We start from the raw sequence: 23,329 nt of genomic DNA, 5'->3' as shown, positions 1-23,329 counted from the left end.
CTAGAAGGTCGACATGTTTCATGCCTGTATGGCAATTCTTCAGGACCTCAAACAAATGTACTACACAGTGCAAAATAATAAGGAAAAATTAAAAAGATACAACCTCACTGGGTCAATCAGGGAGCAAGCCAACAGGTCCTACTCTATGGGGGAACCTGGAAGAAATATATACAGGGATACCACTTTAGCATTAGGTGGATACAATCCATAATAAACCTAGGATCCAAAAAAGTGCTCCATAACCCATACACCCATGTTCTATGAGGTCTAAATCCCTAAAGCACAATGATAGGCATGATTAAATTAGCATGTCCCCTCTCACCCTTTTAATAAGGGAGTCAGCCACCCGAATAAAATCCGTTGTGGACTGCCTCACCTTCTTTTAAACCTCACTTTCCCTTCACGACTACACCACCACCAGACCCCTCACACGCATACAAACTTTTGGCTGGAACAAAAGATCTCCAACAAAGCGCGCCTACGGCGCCCGTCAGACATTGCAGCGCCAGTCTGACGAGGAGCAGGGGACCAGTGATGAAGCTTGACACCTAGTTTACTGGGTGTGTGAGGTCCCTTAGTTCCAACAAGGGAACTCCCAGTTCCCTGACTATAGTTTAGTTCTGTCTCCTACCTCCCATACCCCCCCTTTGGATCCCCGGGGAACTCAGTATCCTTCTTTGGTTACAAGTTATCTGGACACATACTCTGGACCCCGTAAAAAACTGTCCACACTAGTTCCTTCCTTTGTATTAACACTTAAACGATTCTCAGGGTTACTCTACTGGGTTTAAGGTGCTTAGGGGCCAAGGTCCAAAGAACCATCAGAAGTTCAGATTTACTGGCTTTGGTGTGTCCGGATGCAGAGTTGCTGGTCACGATGGTAGCCTCGAACGCTACCCATTAAAGTCTATCGGGGAGTACCTGTGGAAATAAAGGCTGCCAGAGGAGATTTGAGGACAAGCCCAAAAGAACACAAAGGGGGGCTCGGCTCTTGAGGATCTCTGGAGGACATGGACCCGGGCTTGGGGGCTCAAGTGCAGAGATGTTTTGTTTGGCGATTAGCTGTTGTAAAAGGCTCTCACTTTGGTTTGGAGACCTAGAGAGTAAAAGAAAAAAAGACAAGACTGCAGGGCCACTCTTGGAAATGGCCTCAGAGATTCTGATGTTCCTCAACGGCAGGTTGGCGTTGGTGGCACCCAGACTGGACAAGCAACAAGACTTGGTTGTTGCAAGGGCTATGGTAATAGTGAAGGGAGACTCAGCGTCTCGAGACTTGGTGAAGCAACTGGGCTGACCTCTGGGACTCTCTGTGATTCCCGCCTGGCAAGTTGCTCCCTCAGTAGACCTGGGGGTCAGCAAAATGGTGAACCAGGCCAGTGCAGTTGGTACCTGCAGATGCAGGGGAGTGGCTCCTCCACCCAAAGGGAGATCTTTGCTGGTTGTTGAGATGCTGGATGGTCCTCCAAGGGTTTGGTGAGGATGTGCAGCCTTTGGACTAATCAGTCTCTGTGAATGTTGAAGGACAAGCAGCCTGGCAGGGTTTGGCACCAATCTTTGATACAGGTCCTCTGTTCTCATTCTGTCGGTCCAAATTCGTCCTTCCTCAGTTCCTAGTCATTGAATCTAAGTTTCTGGTGTCAGGGGGGCACCTACATACCGTATTTATGGGCGTTAAGGGGAGTGTAAGGTGGTAGCCAATGGGCTACCTACCCCTGGCGTGCCTACACTCCCTATATGTACACTTCCTGTGGAGAGTGGGAATAAACCGGACCCAGAGTTCCTAGTTCCACTAAAAACAAAATGGTGGAACCCTTCCTTCGTTATTCACACTTGAAGTAGCGCACCTTAGGGGTGTGACTAGTCTGGGAGAGAACTCACCCTCTGACTAGCTAATATTCTGGTCTGTCCTAGTGCCAAATGGACCTCAGGAGAGGGATTGGCATCTTCCAGGTCTGGGGGAAGCCGGGGTCGCATATCAAAGGCGGTAGAAGCTTTGAAGCCACATGTCTTGATATGCTAAATCACTCGCCATCTTGCTGGGGGAAGTGTGACCACCTTCCGCCGGAGCAGGCATTATTCCTGATCTTAGAATGAAGGCTCTCACCTACAGAGGGTCAGAAACACATCTGTGGGGGCCGGCTGGGTGCTACCAGTCAGCCAGCACACTACTGGACTAGTAGGTTTTCAGGGGGGACTTCTAAGGTTCCCAGTGGGTGCATGTCACAAATCTAGTACTAGCAACAGCACAGATATATTAGGACAAGGTGTTTGATACCAAACACCATTATTTTCAGTGAAGCCATTAAGTAGCTGGGTAACTCGTAATGGCCAGTGCCCAGTACATATGTTTAAGGTGGCAATGGAATCGGACATCACACAGGCATCTCTATTCAAGCAGATATGTCCTCACATATAATATAATGCACCCTACCCATGGGCTCTAAGGCCTGCTGTAGGGGCGACATACACATACTATATGCAGTGTGATTGGGCATGGCACACAGGGAGTGTGCCATGTGGTGTTTTCAAAAAGGTGTTCACCATTTCACACAACCTGCAATGGCAGTCTGCATGCAATTTGCATGTGGTTCCCTTAGGGTGGCATAATACATGCTGCAGCCCTCAGGAACCCTCTTTAGTAACAATATCCTTGGTACCAGGCGTACCACTTACTAGGGACTTACAGGGGTGCTAAAGGCCTTGCCAACTGTGGTACAATTAGACATTTACCTTGTTTTGATGGAAAGAACACTCAGGCCTGTTTAGCAAGGAGCTAGTGCACTTTCAGTTGAAAAGCTAAGTACTAGGGCAAAAAGTGGAGGCACTTTCCTACAACTCCTTTTCGAAGCAGAGATTGAACCGCTTCTTGGAGGAGTCCAAGACGTTCTGGTAACATATTTTGTGTTTGCGGTGGTATTGTGGGTGGGGTATTTGTAAGCTCTAGGCAATACCAGTCTTTGATGATAACAAGAACCCACTGATCGGTGGTAATCTGTATCCAGTGTTGTTGGAATTGTTGTAACTGTTCCCCATCTGCTGTTTTATTTTGAGTTGGAGGCTTAGCTTGTCACTGTTTGGTAGATGTGGTGGATTCAGAGATGGATTCTGATACGGACCCTGTTGTTTTTGTGCAATGGCTAAATCTGTAGATGTGACAGCTCTTGTAGCACCTCTATATTGCCCTCTCTGAAAAGAGCCTCTATGCTGGAATGTTTGTAGGGCACCCATGGTTTTGACTGTTTCTTTTTTTCAGTTTCTCGAACATGTCATCTACCTGCAGTCCAAATAAATGTTGATCATCAAAGGGTAGATTTAGAAGATGATGTTGTACATCGTGCTTAAAGCCAGAGACCCTAAGCCATGCAAGGCGCCTAATGAGAATACTAGTAATCGCTTCCTGTGCACTAGTATTGGCTGAATCAAGTGTGCTCTGTATGGTGGCACTGGAAATTATTCTGCCTTCCTCTACCAATTGAGTCCCTTTCTGACGATACTGTTCAGGGAGATGCTGGAATAACTCTTCCATTTCGTCCCATTGGGCTCAGTTATAATGCAAAAGTAAAGCAACAGAATTAGCAATGTGAAGGGGATTAGTTGCTTGTGCAGAAACACGTTTCTCTGACGCATCGTATTTCTTACTTTTTTGGTCTGTTGGAGGAGCATCTCAAGTGCCTTGAGAATTGGCTCTCGATATATTCTGGGTCTGATGGCCATGCCTTGCATTCTTTGTTCACTCTGGGTGTTATCACCCTGGTCTTTACTGGCTGTTTAATCCTCACTGTGAATGTGAGCATGCCTTTTAACATAGTGCAGTGGCAACACAAAGGATAGACGGAATGCTGAACAAATAAAACATTCATATCCCCCCTTCAGCCCCCCCCCCCAGTCAAGATATCTGGGTTAAATCAATAGTTTTTTTGCTCACCACGCCACCCCAGTTTGAACCCAGTCATATGCAAATTAGTCTTGATCCTGCTCCTCATGGAGACAGTCCAGCCTGAAATGCCAAGTCGGGTTCTCCCTAGACCAGAAACAAGCATCCTGGAACAGGTTTTGGGGTGTCACCCCTCATCAGCCAGGGCAGCTTGAATCCAGTAGCACAGCGAGCAAGGAACCCACGTCTGGTCATACCCATCCCACTTAGGGCTGAAAATGCTGCAACAACAAATGATAGATGGAATGCTGAATACATCAAACATTCACCCCCAGTCAAGAGATCTGGGTTAAATCCATTGCTCTTTTGCTCAGTTCTTCTCCCCAAGTCGGGCTGGACTGTTCTCGTGGGGAACAGGGTCAAGAATGATTTGCATATGGCTGGGTTCAAACTGGAATGTGTTCAGTATAAAAAGGATGGACTTAGGACCAGATCTCTGTACTGGGGAGGATGTTGGACATTGTTAAGCATCCTATCCATCAACTGTTCTTTTTGCATTTGTCACCTCAGTTGGATGGGTATGCCACACGTGGGTCCCATGCTCTCCATGCCACTGGAGTCAAGCTAGCCTGGCTGATGAGGGGCAATACCCTGAAACCGGTCGAAGGATGCTTGTTTCCGGTCCAGTGAGGACCTGGCCTGGCTGTTCGGACTCTACTGTACTCCTGGGAGCGCTGTCAACACCGATTTGTCTATGGCTGGGTTTAAATTGGATTGGCATGGTGAGCGAAAAAAAACTATGGATTTAGGCACAGATCTTTGTACTGGGGTGGATGTCTCACACTGTTCAGCATTCTGTCGATCAATTGTTCCTTTTTGCTTTTACCTTTTAACAAAGGCAAGGACTGCACTGCCCTATGCAACTTATTTAGTGCCTCTACTAAAAAGTACTCTTTGTCTTGTAAACTGTGGAGGTCCACTTTAGGGTAGTGTGCTGCCCTATGAATCACCTTCTGATATGTTGTGGTATCATCTGGTGGGGAGTGTTTTGAGGGATACAGGTCTGGATCGGAATCATCCATAGGTTCTGCATCATAATGATCCCATGGATCCTGTAAATTGTCTGGGTCTCTCTTTGGGTCTGGAAAATATGGCATATCATAAGGTGCTAATTCCTACCCTGTGTCAATGTTACCCGTTGAAGATGGTGCAAGTGATGTGTGTGGCTGCTCCGAAGTAAGGCCATATAGGCAATAGAGGTGGAGGAGACATAGGTGTAAAAGCAGGTGAAGGAGGAAAAGTAAGAGGAAAAAAATAGGGCTAGTGCCCCTATTTTTTTTGTTTCTTACAGTGTGCTTTAGGTATATCTGGCCCCATGATTTCCTTCTTTTTTGTAAGTATGTCAGTTATAGTTGGAGGCAGTGTTGCCCCTTCTTTGCCATTGTCTGGATGAATAAATAAAGCCCATTGTCCTTTATCAAGTTTATCTTGTAGCTTTTCAAGAACTGGTTGAACAGCCTGCTGTTTTGGCTCGCACACAGTCTTTGTCCGTTCCGATATTGAGGGTAGTTTCGGTTGGACACGATTTTGGACACCGATGATGATTTCAGCGACTGATGGTGTTTCGGTCCAGTTGGGGTCTTTGGGTCTTTCTGCGGCTAAGGTCTCTGGGTCACCCCCGAAGGTGCCTTTGGGTCTGATGGTGGATGTTTTGGCTCAGACGCCTTATGGTGTTTCGAAGCTGCAGAATCTGTCTTTTTTTGGTATCAGCACTGTGGGGACCATTGAAGTCAAACTTTATGACGCTTGTCGAATGTTTTGCAGGCGGAGGGACTTGAGTATGCTCCTTAGCCTGTTTTTGGAGACCACCATGGCCTAAGGGTAGTTGGGTTCTTGGAGCCACCATAGCTGTTTTTTCAGGAGTGTGATTTGGAGGGCTCAGGGTTGCGGTCAGAGCTTTCACCACTGCTAGCCAGCAGTATAGGGAATGTCCATCTGCACTGCCTGTGCCTCTGTGTCCTCAGTCTCCTCTTCTGGTTCTACCGACTGCGCCCCGAAAATATTTGTTACATCTGTGGCATGTTGTGCCTGCATGGTGGAGTGTGTCCAACGACGTTCCCTCCGTTGCTAAAGCGTCTTCAGCAAAAAGCCAGGCATGTCTTGCACTGGTTCTGCCTGGAATACTTGGTGTGACACTTAGGACAAAAGCTAAAAGGAGTCTTGTCTATCCCTTGTCGAGAATAAGAAGTTTGAGTCTGGAAATGCAACTAAGTCTAATCGGGCCTAAGCAGTTGGATCGAAAGAATTGAAGTAACACCAGTCGATGCAGTGTTTGTCGAGGTTTCTGTCAACGGGTGATGAAAAATTGGGGCGTTGGAATCGAGCTTTGGTCACGGAACTCAGAGATCGACATTCCAACCAGATGGCAGAAAAAACACACACCAACAAAGGAGCCGATGATCGTGTGCTACACAGACTACAGGAGGAGTCACTATACCTCGTGACTCAAAGAACTTCTTTGAAGAAAAACAAGTTGCAAATGTCTGAGTCCAACACTGGATGGCAGAAGTATGCTATGCATATGTATCTATCTACAGCCAACACATGCTACAAATATATTTAATCTACTGAACAATCAATGATGCCAAGGAATTTACATTTAGTTAAAACAGATTTTATAATTTTTGCTGTGTGTAACAAAAGACTTGTTAAGAATAGGCCTAACTGTTTTATTCCTTTTTTAGAAATGGAAAATAAGTAGAACATAATCCTTGGGACCTCTCGGGCAGGGCTGCTTTCTCTATTGCACACCTGCTTTACACCACCTTCATCACTATTGAATAGGAAATATATTTTAGATGGTCCCTCTTGAACATTTTTGTTTTGGGAAAAATCTGTAAATACTGGGTTATTTGGACATAATACTGGTTTCATTCTATAAACATCCATGTGTATCAGTTGATACCATATCACTGACTTGATTTAACTGGAGTCTTCCCCCACCAGAGGTGGGAAGCTGGTTCTTTCATTTTTCAATGGCCCAGACTTTTTTTTCCACATAGGGTGATCCTGTTGAAAGTTACATTATGCACATAGCCACACACATTCAACTGAATGACTGCAATCAACAATACGTTTTTGCACAGGTAACTGTCCGTAATTGGCAGAATAAATTCTTGGACTGATCTACGCACTGTAGTCCAAATCATGGGCTAGGTGGCCCTTCAAGTGAAAGTTGTACCTCTTACAGGAGGACATTTACGGCACTTGGAGTATACCATCAGTAATAGTGGTAATTAAGGCTATGGCTGTCTTGGTGGCGATAAAGCAAAGGCCACCAGTCTTTATGGTTTGGTCACGAATTCACGTCTGTTCATTTGTTTCTTCCACAATATGTTAGCAAACCTAAAACTGCGCCAAATTCAGTGTCAGTGGCTACTTACCTCGAATGGTAAATCAGAGTTGCAGTTGCAGTGTTCATACTTCCTACTTCTTAATGAAAGAGCAAGCCTAAAACTACCAGAAGACTATTAGAATCAAATGTTCCAGAGCTCTTGTGCGGTGTTAATGTGATCAATCAGTCCAAGGCTGCCCAGAATTCACAAAGTCTTTGCTTGGTTCAAATTTCCATACATGAAAAACGGTTTAATGCTCTTACCCATCTTTATCTCCAGCAGCACCTCCTGCAGAGTCAATAGAAAACTTCTCTGGCCTGTTAAGGAGAACACATAACCAATCAGTGGTGGGTTTGAGACTTTTTTACATTATATTAAGAATGTCAACCTACACGGATCTCCTTTGGCAGCAGCAACAGCGGGACATCTATAAACTAAAGTCACAATTTTGTGAACATAAAATTGCACATCTTCCAGGTATTAAGGAGTACCAGGGCTTTGCAAAAATAATATTAAAAAGCGGCTTGCCTGAAACAATAATTGTGCAACTATTATAGTATTCTTACGATGTGCATAATTTTTCCTTGAAGGGCATCGGTTTACAATGGACACTTGTTTTTTCTACAATTGAAAACTGGGGGCATCATCTAAACGCATTTTTGAAAGACACAATAAGACACTGACGAAAGCCTACAATACTCCCATATCTTGATACCATCTTCACAATGTATTCCCACCCCTGGACTCGGATGTCTATGTGGCGTTGGTAGGAAAACAAAAGTTAGCAGAGTGTAACGGATTGTTCAGGACAGGAAACACATCTACCAAGTAACCCACGATCTCGAAGAGATCAGTGGTGTAAAGACTAGACATTACATTTTTCTACGTTGTCCTCGTTCAGAGTTTTTATATTTTAGGAAACAGAAAACACAATTTCGGCGTTGGCCTTTAATTTTTTAAAACCTATTTCTATTGATCTTGCTTTAACTTTTTATAAATATGTTTTATTATTTGATCCATCTTCCATTTTGTGAACTATTCAGTGCATGAAATGAAGCAGCATTCCAAAAGGACAGGAAGTGCAGACAGGCGAAACATTACAGGATCAAAAGGTCAAAATGTAAGGTTGAATTTCCTCTCATTTTCTACTAACAGGGTTAAATAAATAGGAACTCCAATGGTCATTCCCACACAATCTCAGATTCTATGCAATTACACTCCCTCAAACACCATAAAACTGGTCCATGTAATTGCAATCATGCAGCCCCCAGCATACAGATACTTATCATGGAATTGCCATTTAACGCTACAACTCCTGAGGTGGAAGCCGGGAGCTCTCTGTTTGTTATCCAATCCTTTTAAAACTTGTTTGTTAATTTTTTAAGACTGCACTCGCCCCAACACTTGCACGTTACTCTATCCGGCCTGATTCAGACGATTAGGTGCTGATCAGGGGACACTGACAACACTGTGACTGCCGCCGATAGCCTCCATCTTAGAGGTAGCGGTGTGGGCAGCGGGCTAGTTGTTTGTGCGCTCAGTGTAGGCATAAAAGACGCCCTGAACTGGGATTGCGCTAGAATTGCCATTTAACGCTACAACTCCTGAGGCGGAAGCCGGGAGCTCTCGGTTTGTTATCCAATCCTTTTAAAACTTGTTTGTTGATTTTTTTTAACTGCACTCACCCCAACACTTGCACGTTACTCTATCCGGCCTGAATCAGACGATTAGGTGCTGATCAGGGGACGCTGACAACACCATGACTGCCCCCGATAGCCGCCATCTTAGAGGTAGCGGAGTGGGCAGCGGGCTAGTTGTTTGTGCGTTCAGTGTAGGCATAAAATGGATGCCCCAAAAGAAACGCGCAGCGGACGCAAGCAACGGGCGAGCTAAAGGCAAGCCCGTCTGCGCCTGGCCCGGGCCCAGGGCCAAGACCGCTGGTTCTAAGATTAAGGAAAAAAAAATAATCACACAACCAAGAGAGGGTATCATCGATATGATGCCGATTTCCTGAAAGCTGCTAATGCATCTTACAGGCAGAACTGCTCTATAGCTCCCGTTAACATGGATTTTACTACCTGTGAACTCTGTGGCTTCCATGTCACTCCTAACCATGACGCACAAACTACACGGGGGGAAGAAATCATCTCCAAATAGGAAAGTCTACACTATGACAAGTATAAACTGCCGCTCTCTTCCAAAACACAAAGCCAACGTCTTTGATCTACTGTTTAATGAGCAACCTGACGCGGTTTTCCTCACGGAAACCTGGCTTCAAGAGAGCTCCGGCACAGATATCGCAGCAGCCTTACCCTCTAACTATGCAATAGTAAGAGTGGACAAAATAAAAAGAAAAGGAGGTGGAATTGCGATAATACATAAAAAAAAGCTATAACTGTAATTTAGAACAACTACCCATACCAGCATGTGAAGCTGCATCTTTTAACCCCTTCGACGCTCATGACGAGCTGGGCTCGTCATGGCGTAGCCTCCTCGCACGCTCATGACGAGCCCAGCTCGTCACGTAACATGCGTTTCCGCAAAACCCAGCGTACGGGCGGAATTCCGCCCGCACGCATGCGGTTAAGCTTACTCTCTCCCCTAATTTTACTTACTCAGGAGTTTTAGTATATCGACCCCGTGACCACCTTACCAACTGGATTTACACGTTTATGGAAGCTCTTTCGCCTCTTGCCATTAACACAGCTAACTTTACAGTATTAGGAGACATGAATCTCCACCTGGAAGATTCTACCTGTACTAATAGTGCCAGACTCATTTCAGACATGGCCGCCCTAAACCTGGAGCTATTAAACTCTGGCCCGACCCATATTGCTGGACATCTCTTGAATCCTGTCTTTTCGAATTTAAATACTATCACTTGTGCTCCTGCGCTTCCCTCTAGCCGGTCTGATCACTATCAGATTAATTTCAAGCTTACCCGCTTACCAGTAAAGGAAATTGTAATCAACTCAAAGGGGAAGGAGGATGCACAGAAAAACTGAAAAAAGTTAGATATCAAGAAGTTCAATGAATATCTCGACGCTCATAAACCTCACTTAGAGCATAAAACTGATCATCTCGCCGCAACAGTTCAAAGTTGGCTCTTTGAAGCCATTAACACCTGCCTCCCCACTATAAAGCATAAAAGAAACATACACCGGCCACCTGCACCATGGTATAACGAATCTCTAAAAGAAATGAAATCTAATTGTAAGACCCTGGAAAGAAAGTGGAGAAGAGAATACGCGCAATCCGCCAAGCTTGCCTACAAAAAGGCTCTGAGCAACTATCACAAACAATGCAAACTTGCTTGTGCGATGTTTGTAAATACAACTATCACTAAGGCTTCTAATTGTGCAAAAACTTTGTTTAATACAGTAAAGGAACTCGCAGGCTCGAGTACCTCGGCCACTCCACCAATACTGACTGTAACTAAGTGTGAAGAATTGGCAGCTTTCTTCATAAATAAAGTGGAAGGAATATATCAAGAGATTGTCTCACAGGAAAATATACATGATATTACGACATGCTCTAGTGCATCTATGGCAATGTCATCTCACCCCCTCACCAGGCAAACTGACAGTCAGTATGAGGCCGATTGCTTCTTACCGAACTGGCCCCTTTTAACAACTGAAAATCTGGTTTCACTATTGAAATACATTAAGTCAGGATCACCGAAGAATCTGCTACCAGTAACTATTCTTAAACAATTAAGTCACTCAGTGCTAGCAGTCATACCCCATCTTCTAAATACATCTATGGAAGAGGGAGTGATCCCTCCCTCATGGAAACATGCCATGATTCACCCATTACTGAAAAAACTTAATGCTGATCCGGCAGAAACCAAAAATTACCGTCCCATATCTCTGCTTCCCATTCTATCAAAAATTCTAGAGAAACACATACATGCACACTTGACACAATATGTTACATCACATCACTCACTCCACCCATCACAGTCAGGATTCAGAGCGGGTTTCTCTACCGAAACCACTCTTTTGGGAGTCACGGAAGGAATCCGCTATCTTCTAGATAGAGGAGAAACTGTGGTGCTTATTCTGTTAGACTTAAGCGCCGCATTCGATACCATATCCCACACGGTACTCATTAACACACTGAGCAGGATAGGTATAAGCGGTGCTGCTCTTAAATGGATTCAGGCCTTCCTATCTGACAGAACGTTTCAAGTCTTCTTGAGAACGCCTGCTCCAAAACATACTCCTTTGCACATGGCGTTCTGCAGGGATCTATCCTAAGCCCACTATTGTTCAATCTCTACGTAAAACCCTTAGCAGAACTTTCTGAAAAATACAGGTTATCCATATACTCCTATACTGACGACTCACAAATCCTGTTCTCCCTATCAGCACATAACTCCAATTCAAATGATACTTCTACACTCAAAACAGGACTAACTAATATCGCAGCCTGGATGCAAACCAACCTCCTAAAATTAAATGGAGAGAAAACGGAGGTACTGATATTGGGGAAACAGAAAGACCTTTAGAGCGCACAACATTGGCCAGACAATATGGGTAATCTCCCCACTCCCTCATTACAAGTTCGGAACCTAGGCGTTATTCTCGATGAGACTCTGAGCATGAACGCACAATCAATAAAAGTCGCCGCCACCTGTTTCTCCATCATCAAATGGTTAAGGAAAATATGTTGGATGCTACCGGAAAAAAACAGGAAAACTGTTGTCAACGCCTTGGTCACCTCTCGGCTTGACTATGGAAATATCCTGTATGCGGGCTCGAATAAAACTATAACCCACAGACTCCAGATGGCCCAAAACGCGGCAGTTAGGCTCCTATGCAAAGTACCTAAATTTGAACATCTCTCATCACACCGACGTAAATTACACTGGTTGAACATCGAAAATCGTGTGAAATTCAAAACACTTGCTTATATGCACAAGATCAAAACTGGAATGGCCCCGAACTACCTCTGTGCTCTGGCCAGACCCTATATCCCATCCATAAATCTGAGATCAACCTCCCATGGAAACTTTGTGGTCCCCAAATACAACCTAGCAAGAATGGGAGGAAAATCCTTCACTTATTTAGGGCCGTCCTATTGGATTTCCCTCCCTGTTAGGATAAAAACGGAGGCAAGTTACCCCAAATTCCGCAAGATGCTTAAAACCTGGCTATTTGACAAATAAGTATTTTCCCGGCGTTGAAGTTGATGGCTTTTTCATCTGCGCCGGGAAACCCTTTGTGGGTAGCTGTCGCGCAATAGAAATAAAAAAAATAATAATAATAATAATAATTCACCACTCTCAATGCTGTTATTCTGTCTCACCACTAATCCTATAGCTTGCATGTTTGGTACTAGTAGTCTACTACTGTTGTTATTAGCACTAACACTGATACTTCTAATATCAGTACTACCACCAGACCACCACCAGCTACTGAAACAAATAAAATCCTGAAGGGCAGAGAGGGTATAGTGTACTACAGGAAGATATGGCTGTCTACAGAATAGTGCCTCATGAACATAGTAGGGGTGGGCAGAAATCTTCCATGGATTTACACAAAAACCATGCGAGATTCCATGAAGTTCTGCGAGTGGGCTGAAATCGGCATGTCGTGCTGCTTGTGCTGATGTTTAGCGCCAGGAGCTTGTTCCGTGCTGCAAAATCAGTGCAAATGGCACCTCGAGGTGCACCAGAGGGTGCTGCTTCTTTGCTGCAGTCCGTGTAGATTTTCTACTCAAGATGCACAAGTTACTTACCTTCGGTAACAATATATCTATAAGAGACATTAGTTAGTGATAGATTCTTTACCTTAGAATTATTTCCAGGCGTAAGACTGGATCCGGAAAGTTTTCATCAGCAGTAACCCTGCACGTCGGAAGGTGGCGTTGTGTGGCTCCTAGTCCGCCGTAGGCATCGTGATTGCCGGGATGACGTTACGGCAGCTACTTAGACGCCGCCCTTGTGCACTGACGTAAGTTCTGAACACGACTTTCCGCGCCAGTAACGCAGAGCCATGCAAGATACTGACGACTGGTGCATTGAAACTCGGACCCTGAAAGGGATGACCGTAAGCCTAGAAATCAGTTCGCAGAACGGGGGGGGGGAGGGGTGGGGCGGTAAGGAATCTATCACTAACTAATGTCTCTTACAGATATATCGTTACAGAAGGTAAGTAACTTGTGCATCTGAAAGAGAAACGTTAGTGATAGATTCCTTACGTTAGAATAGATACCTCAGCAATACCAACCCCGGTGGTGGATCTGCGAACTAAGATCTCACCAGAAAGTCATGGAGAACAGAACGGCCAAAGAAGCAGTCTCTCCGGACTTGGCTGTCAAGGCAATAATGCTTAGTAAAAGTGTGTAGCGAGGCCCACATGGCTGCCTGACAGATGTCTTGCAGGGGGATACCACGTCCCAATGCAGTAGTAGCTGTGTCGCCCTGGTAGAATGGGCGCATAGCCCCACCGGAGGTTCCTTTTTAGCCAGAGAATAACAGGCTTTTATACACAAGACGACCCAGCGGGAGATAGTCCTCTTGTGTACAGCCAGGCCTTTCTTGGCACCTACGTAGCCAACAAAGAGCTGGTCATCCACCCGGAACTGTTGTGTGCGATTCGGGTAGAATGATAGCACACGTTTTGGGTCCAGACGGTGGAGCCTCTCTTCCTCTCTGGAAGGGTCCGGTAGTGGAAAGAAAGTGGGCAAGGTGGCAGTTTGCCCAATATGGAAGGCAGTAACAACCTTTGGCAAGAAGGAAGGACGAGTGCGAAGCACAGCCTTGTCCGGATGAACAGACAGAAAAGGAGGTTTACAGGAAAGAGCCTGGAGCTCACTCACACGCCTAGCGGAGGTGATGGCAACCAGGAAAGCAGTCTTTAAAGTCAGTAAACGAAGAGGACATGTGCGAAGTGGTTTAAAAGGAGTGCACATCAAATAAGTAAGAACCAAATTCAAGTCCCACTGCGGCATCACAAACAGAATAGGAGGGAAATGGTGAGTAATGCCTTTGAGAAATCTATTCACGACAGGGGACTTGAAAAGAGAGGGCTGATCAGGGAGCCTGAGAAAGGCAGAAATTGCTGAAAGGTAGCCCTTAATAGTGCCCAGAGCAGAGCCCTGCCGGGCCAAAGACAGAGGAACAAAAAAACTTCTGAAAGAGGGGCAGAAAGGGGATCTACAGCCTTTGCTGTGCACCATGCCACAAATGTGTTCCACCTGCAGGCATATACCGATTCAGTGGAGGGACGCCTGGCTGCCAGAATGATATCACAGACTTCAGGAGGCAACTGAAATGGAATCAAATGTTGCTTCTCAATCTCCACGCAAGGAGGTGGAGGCTGGACAGGTTCGGGTGGAGGACCGTCCCCTGCTGCTGCAACAGAAGATCCTCCCGAAGAGGCAGTCGGATCAGGGGATCCACGCTCATACTGAGTAGCTCGGGATACAAAACTCTTCGAGCCCAGTCCGGGGCCACAAGAATGACTTGGGCCCGGTCACGCCTGATCTTCTTCAGCACTCTGGGTAGACGTGGTATAGGCGGAAAGGCATACAACAGACCGCAACTCCAGTAGTGACGAAAAGCGTCACCGAGCGAGTGCCGCCTTGGAAATTCCAACGCGCAGAACTGCTGACATTGCGCATTCTCTTCAGTGGCGAATACACCTAACCAAGGCTCTCCCCACTGTTGAACGAGACCTTGCGCCACCTCCTAGTGAATATGCCATTCATGATCCATCATGTACCTGCGGCTGAGTTCATCCGCCCTGGCGTTCAAAGAACCTGCCAAATGTTGAACCACCAAGGAAATGCCTTGACGTTCCAGCCATGTCCAGAGACGCAGAGCCTCCTGACATAGGGTCCACAACCTCACCCCACCTTTCTTGTTGCAGTACCACATGGCGGTGGTGTAGTCTGTGAACACCTGCACTACTTTCCCCTTGAAGAGGGAAGGAATGCCTTCAGTGCAAGTAGGACCGCCCGGAGCTCCAGAAGGTTGAAATGGAGCCTAGACTCCGCCGGAGACCAGAGGCCTCTGATCTCTGCCTTTCCCATGTGGCCGCCCCATCCCAGGAGGGACGCATCTATCACCACTGTGTGCTCCGGTTGGGGAAGGGAGAGTGATCTGCCGCTGACCCAATGCTGGTTCGTGAGCCACCACTGCAACTGTCGTGAAGTGCCCTCCGAGATCTGGACGTACTCGGACAGGTCCCCTTGATGCTGCGCCCACTGGAACTTCAGGTCCCACTGCAGAGCCCGCATAGGCCATCTGGCATGATTGGTCAGCAGGAGGCCATGAGGACCATCCTGATCGAAACCCAGGATATGGGCCGAAAAGTCAGAATCATAACCCGAATGTCCCAGACTCTCTGTTCGGGAGGATAAACCCGAAACTGCGCAGTGTCCAGAACCGCTACGATAAAGAGGAGCTTCTGAGAGGGAATCAAGTGCGACTTCTGCACATTGATGGAGAACGCCAGAAAATGCAGGAGGTCGGCCGTAGTCTGGAGGTGGGAGACGACTGCCTGGGGCGAGCCTGCCTTCAACAACCAGTCGTCGAGATAGGTGAAGACTGAATCCCCTGATCCGCGCAGACGAGCTGCGAACACCACCATCACTTTAGTGAACACCCAAGGGGCGCTGGTAAGGCCACAAGGGAGCACGGTGAACTGAAAGTGCTCGTGGCCTACCGTGAACCACAGGTAACGCCGGTGGGCAAGTAGAACGGGGATATGAAAATAAGCGTCTTGCAAATCCAACACTACCATCCAGTCTTGCGGGTCCAGGGCAGACCTGAGCATGTGTGAGCATCTTGAACTTCTCCTTCCGGAGGAATCGATTGACGTTCTGAAGGTCTAAGATAGGACGCAGACCCTTGTCCATCTTTGGAACAAGGAAGTAGTGGGAGTAACAACCACAACCTACTTCTGGTGTCGGGACGCGCTCAATGGCCCCCTTGGCGACGAGGACCACAAATTCCTGCAGGAGAAGTGCCAAGTGATTCCCCGACATGCGGTGGTACTGAGGTGGCATGGCTGGAGGGGTGGTCTTGAAGGGGAGTAGCCCGTCGGACAATCTGTAAAACCCACCTGTCCGTAGTGATGGTGCACCAGTGGGGGAGGTGATGGTGAATCCTGACGCCTACTGGGCCTGAAACACCAGACTAGGAAGGTTTGGAGGCAGTGGTGGCAGGGGAGGTAGTGGACTGACCCGTCCGCTGGCCCCATGATCCACCTCCACGGGTCCTGCGGCTGCGCTGAGACTGTTGCTGCACAGGCCTGTGGCTTTGAAACGAACGTGTCAGGCCGCCCCTTCCTTGACCACGAAAGGTGCAAAAGGCAGACCCCGAAGGAGTGTGCGTGGCAAAAAGGCCCAAGGACTTTGCGTAGCCCACGAGTCCTTAAAGCGCTCCAACGCACTATCTGCCTTGTCGCCAAAAAGATGAGTGCCATCAAAGGGCATGTCCATCAGAGTGTTCTTGGACATCCCCTTAAAAGCCAGTGGACCTCAGCCAGGTGTGACGGCATAGCGCCACTGCTGTGGAAATCGCTCTGCCCAGCGAGTCGGCGGTGTCAAGGCCACAACGAATCATTAACTAGGCCTCATCTCTCCCCTCAGCAATAGCTTGGGAGCGCACCGTCCGGGCCGCCTGCGGACAATGAGGCAGCACCTGCGCCACCGTATCCCACATGGAGTGGGAATAACGGCCCAAGAGGCATGCGGTGTTCACAGACCACATCCCTGAACTGGCGAAAGAGAAAATCTTCTTCCCAAACTGCTCCAGTTTCTTGGATTCCCTGTTCGGAGGTGCAGAAGGGAATGCGTTTGGGGACGCAGAGGCTTGGACAACCAAGCTCAGGGGTAGGGTGTTGGGAGAGGAAAATGAGGTCGGGCCGGGTGATGGCGTCACGCCACGTTCCTATCCACAGGGGCCCCTGTGTTGGGCCTGGACCAGGTGCACAAAAGAACGTCTGAAAGTGCATCATTAAAGGGCGGCAGCGGCTCTGTAGAGCAAGCCGCGGCCGAAGCACTTCTGTCAGGAGGTTGGTCCTGGCAACCACTGTAGGGAGCTCGAGGTGGAGAGCCTCTGCTGCACTACGTAACACCACTGAATAAGTACCACCCTCCTCCGTAGCCACGGTAGAAGGAGACAGTGTGCCAGGTTCTGGTGAGAAATCCAGATCACTGGAGTCCCCCAAATCCTCTGCCCAGACCAGGTCTAACTGGCATTGGGCTGCAAGAGCGTCTTCAGACCCCTCCCAGTCCTCCATAACCTGCTGGGCATGTGAGGAGGATGAAGATGGGGACAGAAATTCCCCATCGGCGTCGAAATCGGCATCGAGCAACACCGGTCCGGCACTGTCTCCATGTCGGGGTGGAAGCCGGGGACGACATCTGTCGGGTAGCCGGCCGACGCCGGTGGTAGTGCCGTAGACGTCGGTGGAGGTCGTACGAGGTCAACAGACATCCGCTGGGATCCTTGCATGGATTCACGGGGGTCTCGGAGCCGCCGACGTCGGGCCAGAGTCGCCGACAAACAAGGACAAGGACCCCCAGTAAGATTCTGAAGGGACAAAGAATAGGGCCATAGCTAACAGAAATTCCTGCAGCTGGGCCTGAGTCGCCGACTGACCCGGGAAGGGTGGGTAGGACGACGGCGACTGCGTAGGCTCCGCCGGAACCACGGGAGAGGCACCACCCGCACCCTGAGCCGTGTCGTGGGACAGGCTTGGGAAAGGCGAAGAGCGACGTCGCTTTTTCGACTTCTTGTGCTTCATCTTACCTGACCCAGAGTGTGAAGACTTCATCCAACGATGGTGGCGGCTCCGCGACCGGTCCCTCGACTTCCCACAGGATCAGGACCTTGAACGGCGAGGAACCTACTCCCGGGCCTCAAGCAACTTTCGGGACTGCTCCTGCAAAGTTTCCAGAGCCATGGCACGGCAGTCGGGGCACGACGCAGGTTCTTGGTCACACCCCAGGCGGTAGAGACATTAGTGGTGCGGGTCTGTCACCGACATCATGCGGGGACAAACCTCGCAATACTTGAAACCGGGCATACACTAGGAGTCAAAGACTCAAAAGACAGAGACAAAAGTCCCCCCAAAAAAACTCAGTCAAAAATTGACTGGGGGTATCGCTCTCTCCGGATCTGCGCTTGCTGGCGCAGAAAAAGAAAGAACTGACGTCAGCGCACGAGGGCGGCGTCTAAATAGCTGCCGCGACGTCAACCCAGCGATCACGATGCCTACGACGGACATGGAGCCGCACAACGCCACCTTCCGATGTGCAGGGGTACTGCTGAAAACTTTCCGGATCCAGTCTGATGCGTGGGAGTAATTCTAAGGTTAGGAATCTATCACTAACGTGTTTCTTTCAGATACAACTTTCTCAGAGCGAACGGGCGCGACCGCCTGTTTTGAGAAAATCTCATCAGGTGCCTTCCCGGAGCCAGAAAATGCAGTAAGAGGATGCTAGTTCTCGCTTGCCAACTTTCTGCTGGCAAGCCACAGTGAGAAAATACTCTGCCCTGCAGCGTTTGACTGGAACTCTGTGTTAAAAGTGTAAAGCAGAGTGGCCAAAACTACGCGAACTCTACAGGTGAGGTGGAATTTATCGCCCACCCCTAGAGCACAGCTGCCTCACAAATGTTTAGAACAGGCATCCCAAGCGCTAACGCAGTAGTAGAACCCTTGGCTCTGGTAGAATGATCCTACAAGTCTTGAGGAAGTTTCTTTGGGCAAGTGAGTAGCAGATCTTAACGCAGAGTATGATCCAGCATAATGTGGTTCTTTTCTATGCAGCCTTGCCTTTCTGTGCCTGAGAGAATCCGATAAGAGCAAAACATCCACAGGGTGATCTTCGTTACAATCAATGTAGAAGCTTAGAGCCCTTTAAGGGTCCAGCCAGTGAAGTCCTTTCTCCTTAGAGGAATGAGGCAGAGCAAAGAACACTGAAGAGTGATGACTCTGACTGACATGAATGGGAGTCACTACCTTTGGACAGGAGGAAGCTTGAGTCTGCAGGACAAGGTTGTCTGAGTGGAAAGTGGTGCAAGGCAGTTTGACTGACAGAGCCTATAACTCAGCAAACACAAGATGATGGACAGAGTGCGAAAACTTATCACATTTTCAGCCCAGTCAAGAGATCTGAGTTAAATCCATTGTTCATTTGCTCACTATGCCACCCCTGTTTGGATCCAGCCATATGCTTGATTGATAAGCTTTTATTCGATATGCAAGATATCTTATAAGCGTACACACAATACAGCCAATACAAATCTATAAAAAGACATCATTTAAAAAGGCAAATATTAGGTGCACATTAAAAAGGTAAAAGGACATATAATGCCATAAATAAATTAGCTAAAAATACATTAAACTGCTACTGACAATCTCTTGCATCTTATCAACCAAAACTGTTTTAAAAATTTGGCTATGCCACATACAATAGGGGAGGAAGTGTCCGTCATTAAAATGCGCAGTGCTACTAGGTAACTACGTGTGCCCATATTCCGGCAGAGGGGTTTAAGCCAGAAACTCCTGGGCTTTGCATAATCCGGGCATTCAAATAGGATATGCGTAATGGACTCTATCCTATTAGAGCAACATGCGCAATAAGGGGACGTGTGGGCACCTGATTTCCACTTGGACGCCACAGCCCCTAGTGGTAGCGAGCCTACTCTAAATTTAAAATACAATGCTCGGTCATATGGAAGAGTAATTAGGTCCAGATAGGGCTCAAACACTACAACATCTTTTACTGTTAAAAAAGCAGCAGTGGGCTTGCAATGATCCGGGTTTGTAACTAGCTGTTCCGCAACCCAGTTCCAATACAGTCTCTTCAACACCTCTTTAGGTGGAGCCGATCTTGATAACCAACAGTCCCCCAATCCGATTTTCTCCAAAAGTTTTTTAGTGTCACTCAGCCATCTTATTTTTGCCCAACCGCCCAAGCTCGTTATCTCCGCCAACCCATCAGCATATGATTTTAAATCTTCACCCCTCCAGATACGTGTCCATAGAAGGAGAGGGCAAAGCCGGGCTTGGTCTTTAATGGTTTTACAGCCTGTATCCATCAGTACCGGTACTGTCGGGGTGCTTGAAGGGATGGCAATTATGGATTTTAAGAGCTTGCTCTCTACTGTTGCCAAGGCGTCCAGGCAGCAATGCCCCCACAGTTCAGCCCCATACAAGGCTGATGTTACTACCTTAGCCTTGTAGATATCAATTACTGGGGTAAGCGACCTCCTAGGTGATGCCCGGAATTCCCTCAGGAGGGCTCCTCCTACTCTCTTGTGGTTAAGGACCATCTTAGCAATGTGAGGTGACCAGTTCATGCTATCCGTAATCCGAATTCCAAGGTAGTCAAATTCGGATACTTTCTCCAAGGCAACAGAGTTAAGAATAGGCGGGCGGCCCAGTTTCTTTGGAGGATTTAGGACTAGGAACTTAGTTTTATCCACGTTGATTACTAGACCCTTTGCAGCACAGAAATCCTGGAAACGTGTTAACAGTTTCTGGAGGCCTTGCGGAGTCTTGGAGATCAAGAGCGTGTCATCCGCAAAAAGCAGGGTGGGGATCCGCACTCCTCCGAGACAGGGGGCGTCGGCTGGTTCTTGCTGGAGATGTTCCACCACCCCATTCACATATAGTGAGAAAAGGGTGGGCGCCAAAACGCATCCCTGCCTCACACCCCTAGACACTGGTATTTTTTCTGTTAATTCTCCATTTCTACCCCAGCGGACCTGAGCAAAGGTATGGGCGTGGAGGCTAATGAGGAGAGACAAGATTATGGAGGCAATCCCAGCTCATGAAGCACCCTCCATAACTTCTCTCGGGGGACTAGGTCAAAGGCAGTCCTTAGGTCAATAAAGGCCAAATATAGACTGCCCTTGCCTAGCTCCACCACCTTCCACCCCAGAAGTGCCAACCTGAACACCTGCTCTATTGTCCCCATACCTGCCCGAAAACCTGCCTGGAAGTCTGATAATATTTTCTTTTCCTCCACCCACTGCAAAATCCTACCAAGTATGGCTTTACCTGCTATCTTTTGGGTGGAGTCTATCAGGCTTATTGGGCGGTAGTTCCCCGGTGATTCTCTGCAACCTTTTTTGTAAATCGGGACCACTACCGCCCCCTTCCAGGAGTCTGGCACTGACCCTCCCATCATGATGTCACTACTTTTGCTGGCATGGAGTAGGTCTTCCCAGAATTTCTCTTCCCACTCCATCCTGGCGGTTTTAAGGGATCTATTGTAGGCCTTCCTTGCTTCCAGTATACCGCTATGGGATTTGTGCTTTACTGCCTCAACAAGCCTTGTTTTGTCTACCCTACACGTATGAGTATACCAACCATCACCCTGCTTGTTACTTTGCTTATTTCCTGACTTACTAGGAGGGATGGAAAACACGTTTGTCAAAGCCTCTACTAGAGAGGCAAAGAGTCCACTCACCCTTCCCACCCCTTCCAGGGGAAGCCCCAGGGTTGTCACTGCTTGGTTTAGAAGGGTTGAGATTTCTCCAACCCTTTCCTCAGAGAGGACCAGTTTAGCCCATTTTATGCGCCTTCCACAGAGTGAGACAACAGAGTCATCGGGGGAGCTAATACGGGGTTACTAGGGCCCTTTTTTACAGGGCCCCACCACTGAGCCATGGTTAAGGAAAGTGAATTATGGTCACTTTCAATCGTCGGGACCACAACCATGTCCTTCACATGGTTCCAGAGACATACATCTAATAAGATGTAGTCTATTCTAGAGGAGTGTCCTGGTCTATTATAAGTGTGAGCTCCCCCCCTATCCGAGATTGTCCGTCCATTTACTGCCCTTAGATTTAGTTCAAGGCTCAGGGAGTATAGCTGTAACGCCACTTCTGACCATTTCCTAATGGGAGGAATCTCTAATACAGGGATCCCTAACCTGGTGTCCTCCTCGTCCTGGTCAAGGGCAACGTCGGAGCCCAAAGGCTCAAACGTGCAGTTCATATCACCCGCGACCAGGGTACATGACTTGTGTGGGGTTTTATTCAGGAGGGTCTCAAGGAGGGATAGTACAGGCGACTTCCTCCCGCCCTTGGTCCCTCTGGCATAAACATTATAAACATTTAGAACTATTCTTCCCCTTTGGTCTCTTAAAATGATATTTTGAATATCCGGACAACCTGTCTGTAGCTCCTCTGTTCTGCAGTCTAAGGAGGCTGCTACCCATATGAGTAGACCGCCCGAGGGGCGTCCCTTCCCTGTTTTCGAGGTTAGGGCAAGTACAGAGTGGGAGGAAAATCCCACCCTATGTACCGGCTCCAAGCTCCAGGTCTCTTAGAAGATGCATAAGGAGTGTTCATCAACCCAGGCATTCCAATCAGGGAGAGCCAACTTTCTTGTGATACCTGCGACATTCCAGCTGAAAACCTTAAATACTAGGTCCGTCACAGCTGGTGTGTCACTGGTCGCAAGAACACCACTGCTTGTAGCCCTGACCAAAGGGGCTTGCAAATAACAGTAATCTAAAGGAGTGGCCCTGATAGCTACCGTCCCACTAACACTTACAATTGAGGGAGCGGTAGTTCGGGAGGGTGGTGCTACCAATTGGTCAAGTCTGTTCGCTGCTTCTTTAACTGCAACTACCTCTATATTTTCCCTGGGGTTCTCCACCTCCAGTCAGCAACACCCTGGCACCCACAGAGGGTTCGGCCCACTACCGCCAAGACCCCCTGCCCAGCGTGTGTCCCAGTTTTTACAAAAATCAGGGATGCTTGGGCTCTCCCGAGGCAAGAAGGCAATTTGCCTAGGGTAAAAATAGGTTAGGTCCACTACTTTAACCCCTGGTACATCCATGTTTTTTATAGGAGTACAAATGGAGCTCACTACTCTGGGGTCTTGAAAGTTTATTATTATGCAGTCCCCCTCCTGGGTTTTTTTTCCCTGCCCTACCCACCCTACTCTACGAACACCTAAAATAATCCCATCCACACCCGTAGGAATTGGCTTATTTGACTTAAGCCAGTGGATGCACTTATTCTTAAGAGATTGGTGGTTCTCCAACTGGCGTTCCTTTAAAGGGGGAACATTCACCAGAA

The 23,329-nt window shown here is 47.7% G+C and overlaps 1 protein-coding gene across 2 annotated transcripts in view; it reads right to left on the bottom strand.

Moving 5' to 3' along the window:
* EIF1AD (eukaryotic translation initiation factor 1A domain containing) overlaps positions 1 to 23,329 on the bottom strand; it is a 450,589-nt gene that overhangs the window by 84,911 nt on the left and 342,349 nt on the right. For both annotated transcript variants that reach the window (XM_078660692.1, XM_078660691.1), the window contains exon 6: positions 7,533 to 7,586. In XM_078660692.1, the coding sequence (XP_078516818.1) occupies positions 7,533 to 7,586 (54 nt within the window). The remainder of the gene's footprint in view (positions 1 to 7,532; positions 7,587 to 23,329) is intronic.

Source organism: Lissotriton helveticus, chromosome 9, assembly GCF_964261635.1.
Source record: "Lissotriton helveticus chromosome 9, aLisHel1.1, whole genome shotgun sequence".
NCBI lineage: Eukaryota > Metazoa > Chordata > Amphibia > Caudata > Salamandridae > Lissotriton > Lissotriton helveticus.
This window is presented reverse-complemented; position numbering and strand designations above follow the sequence as displayed.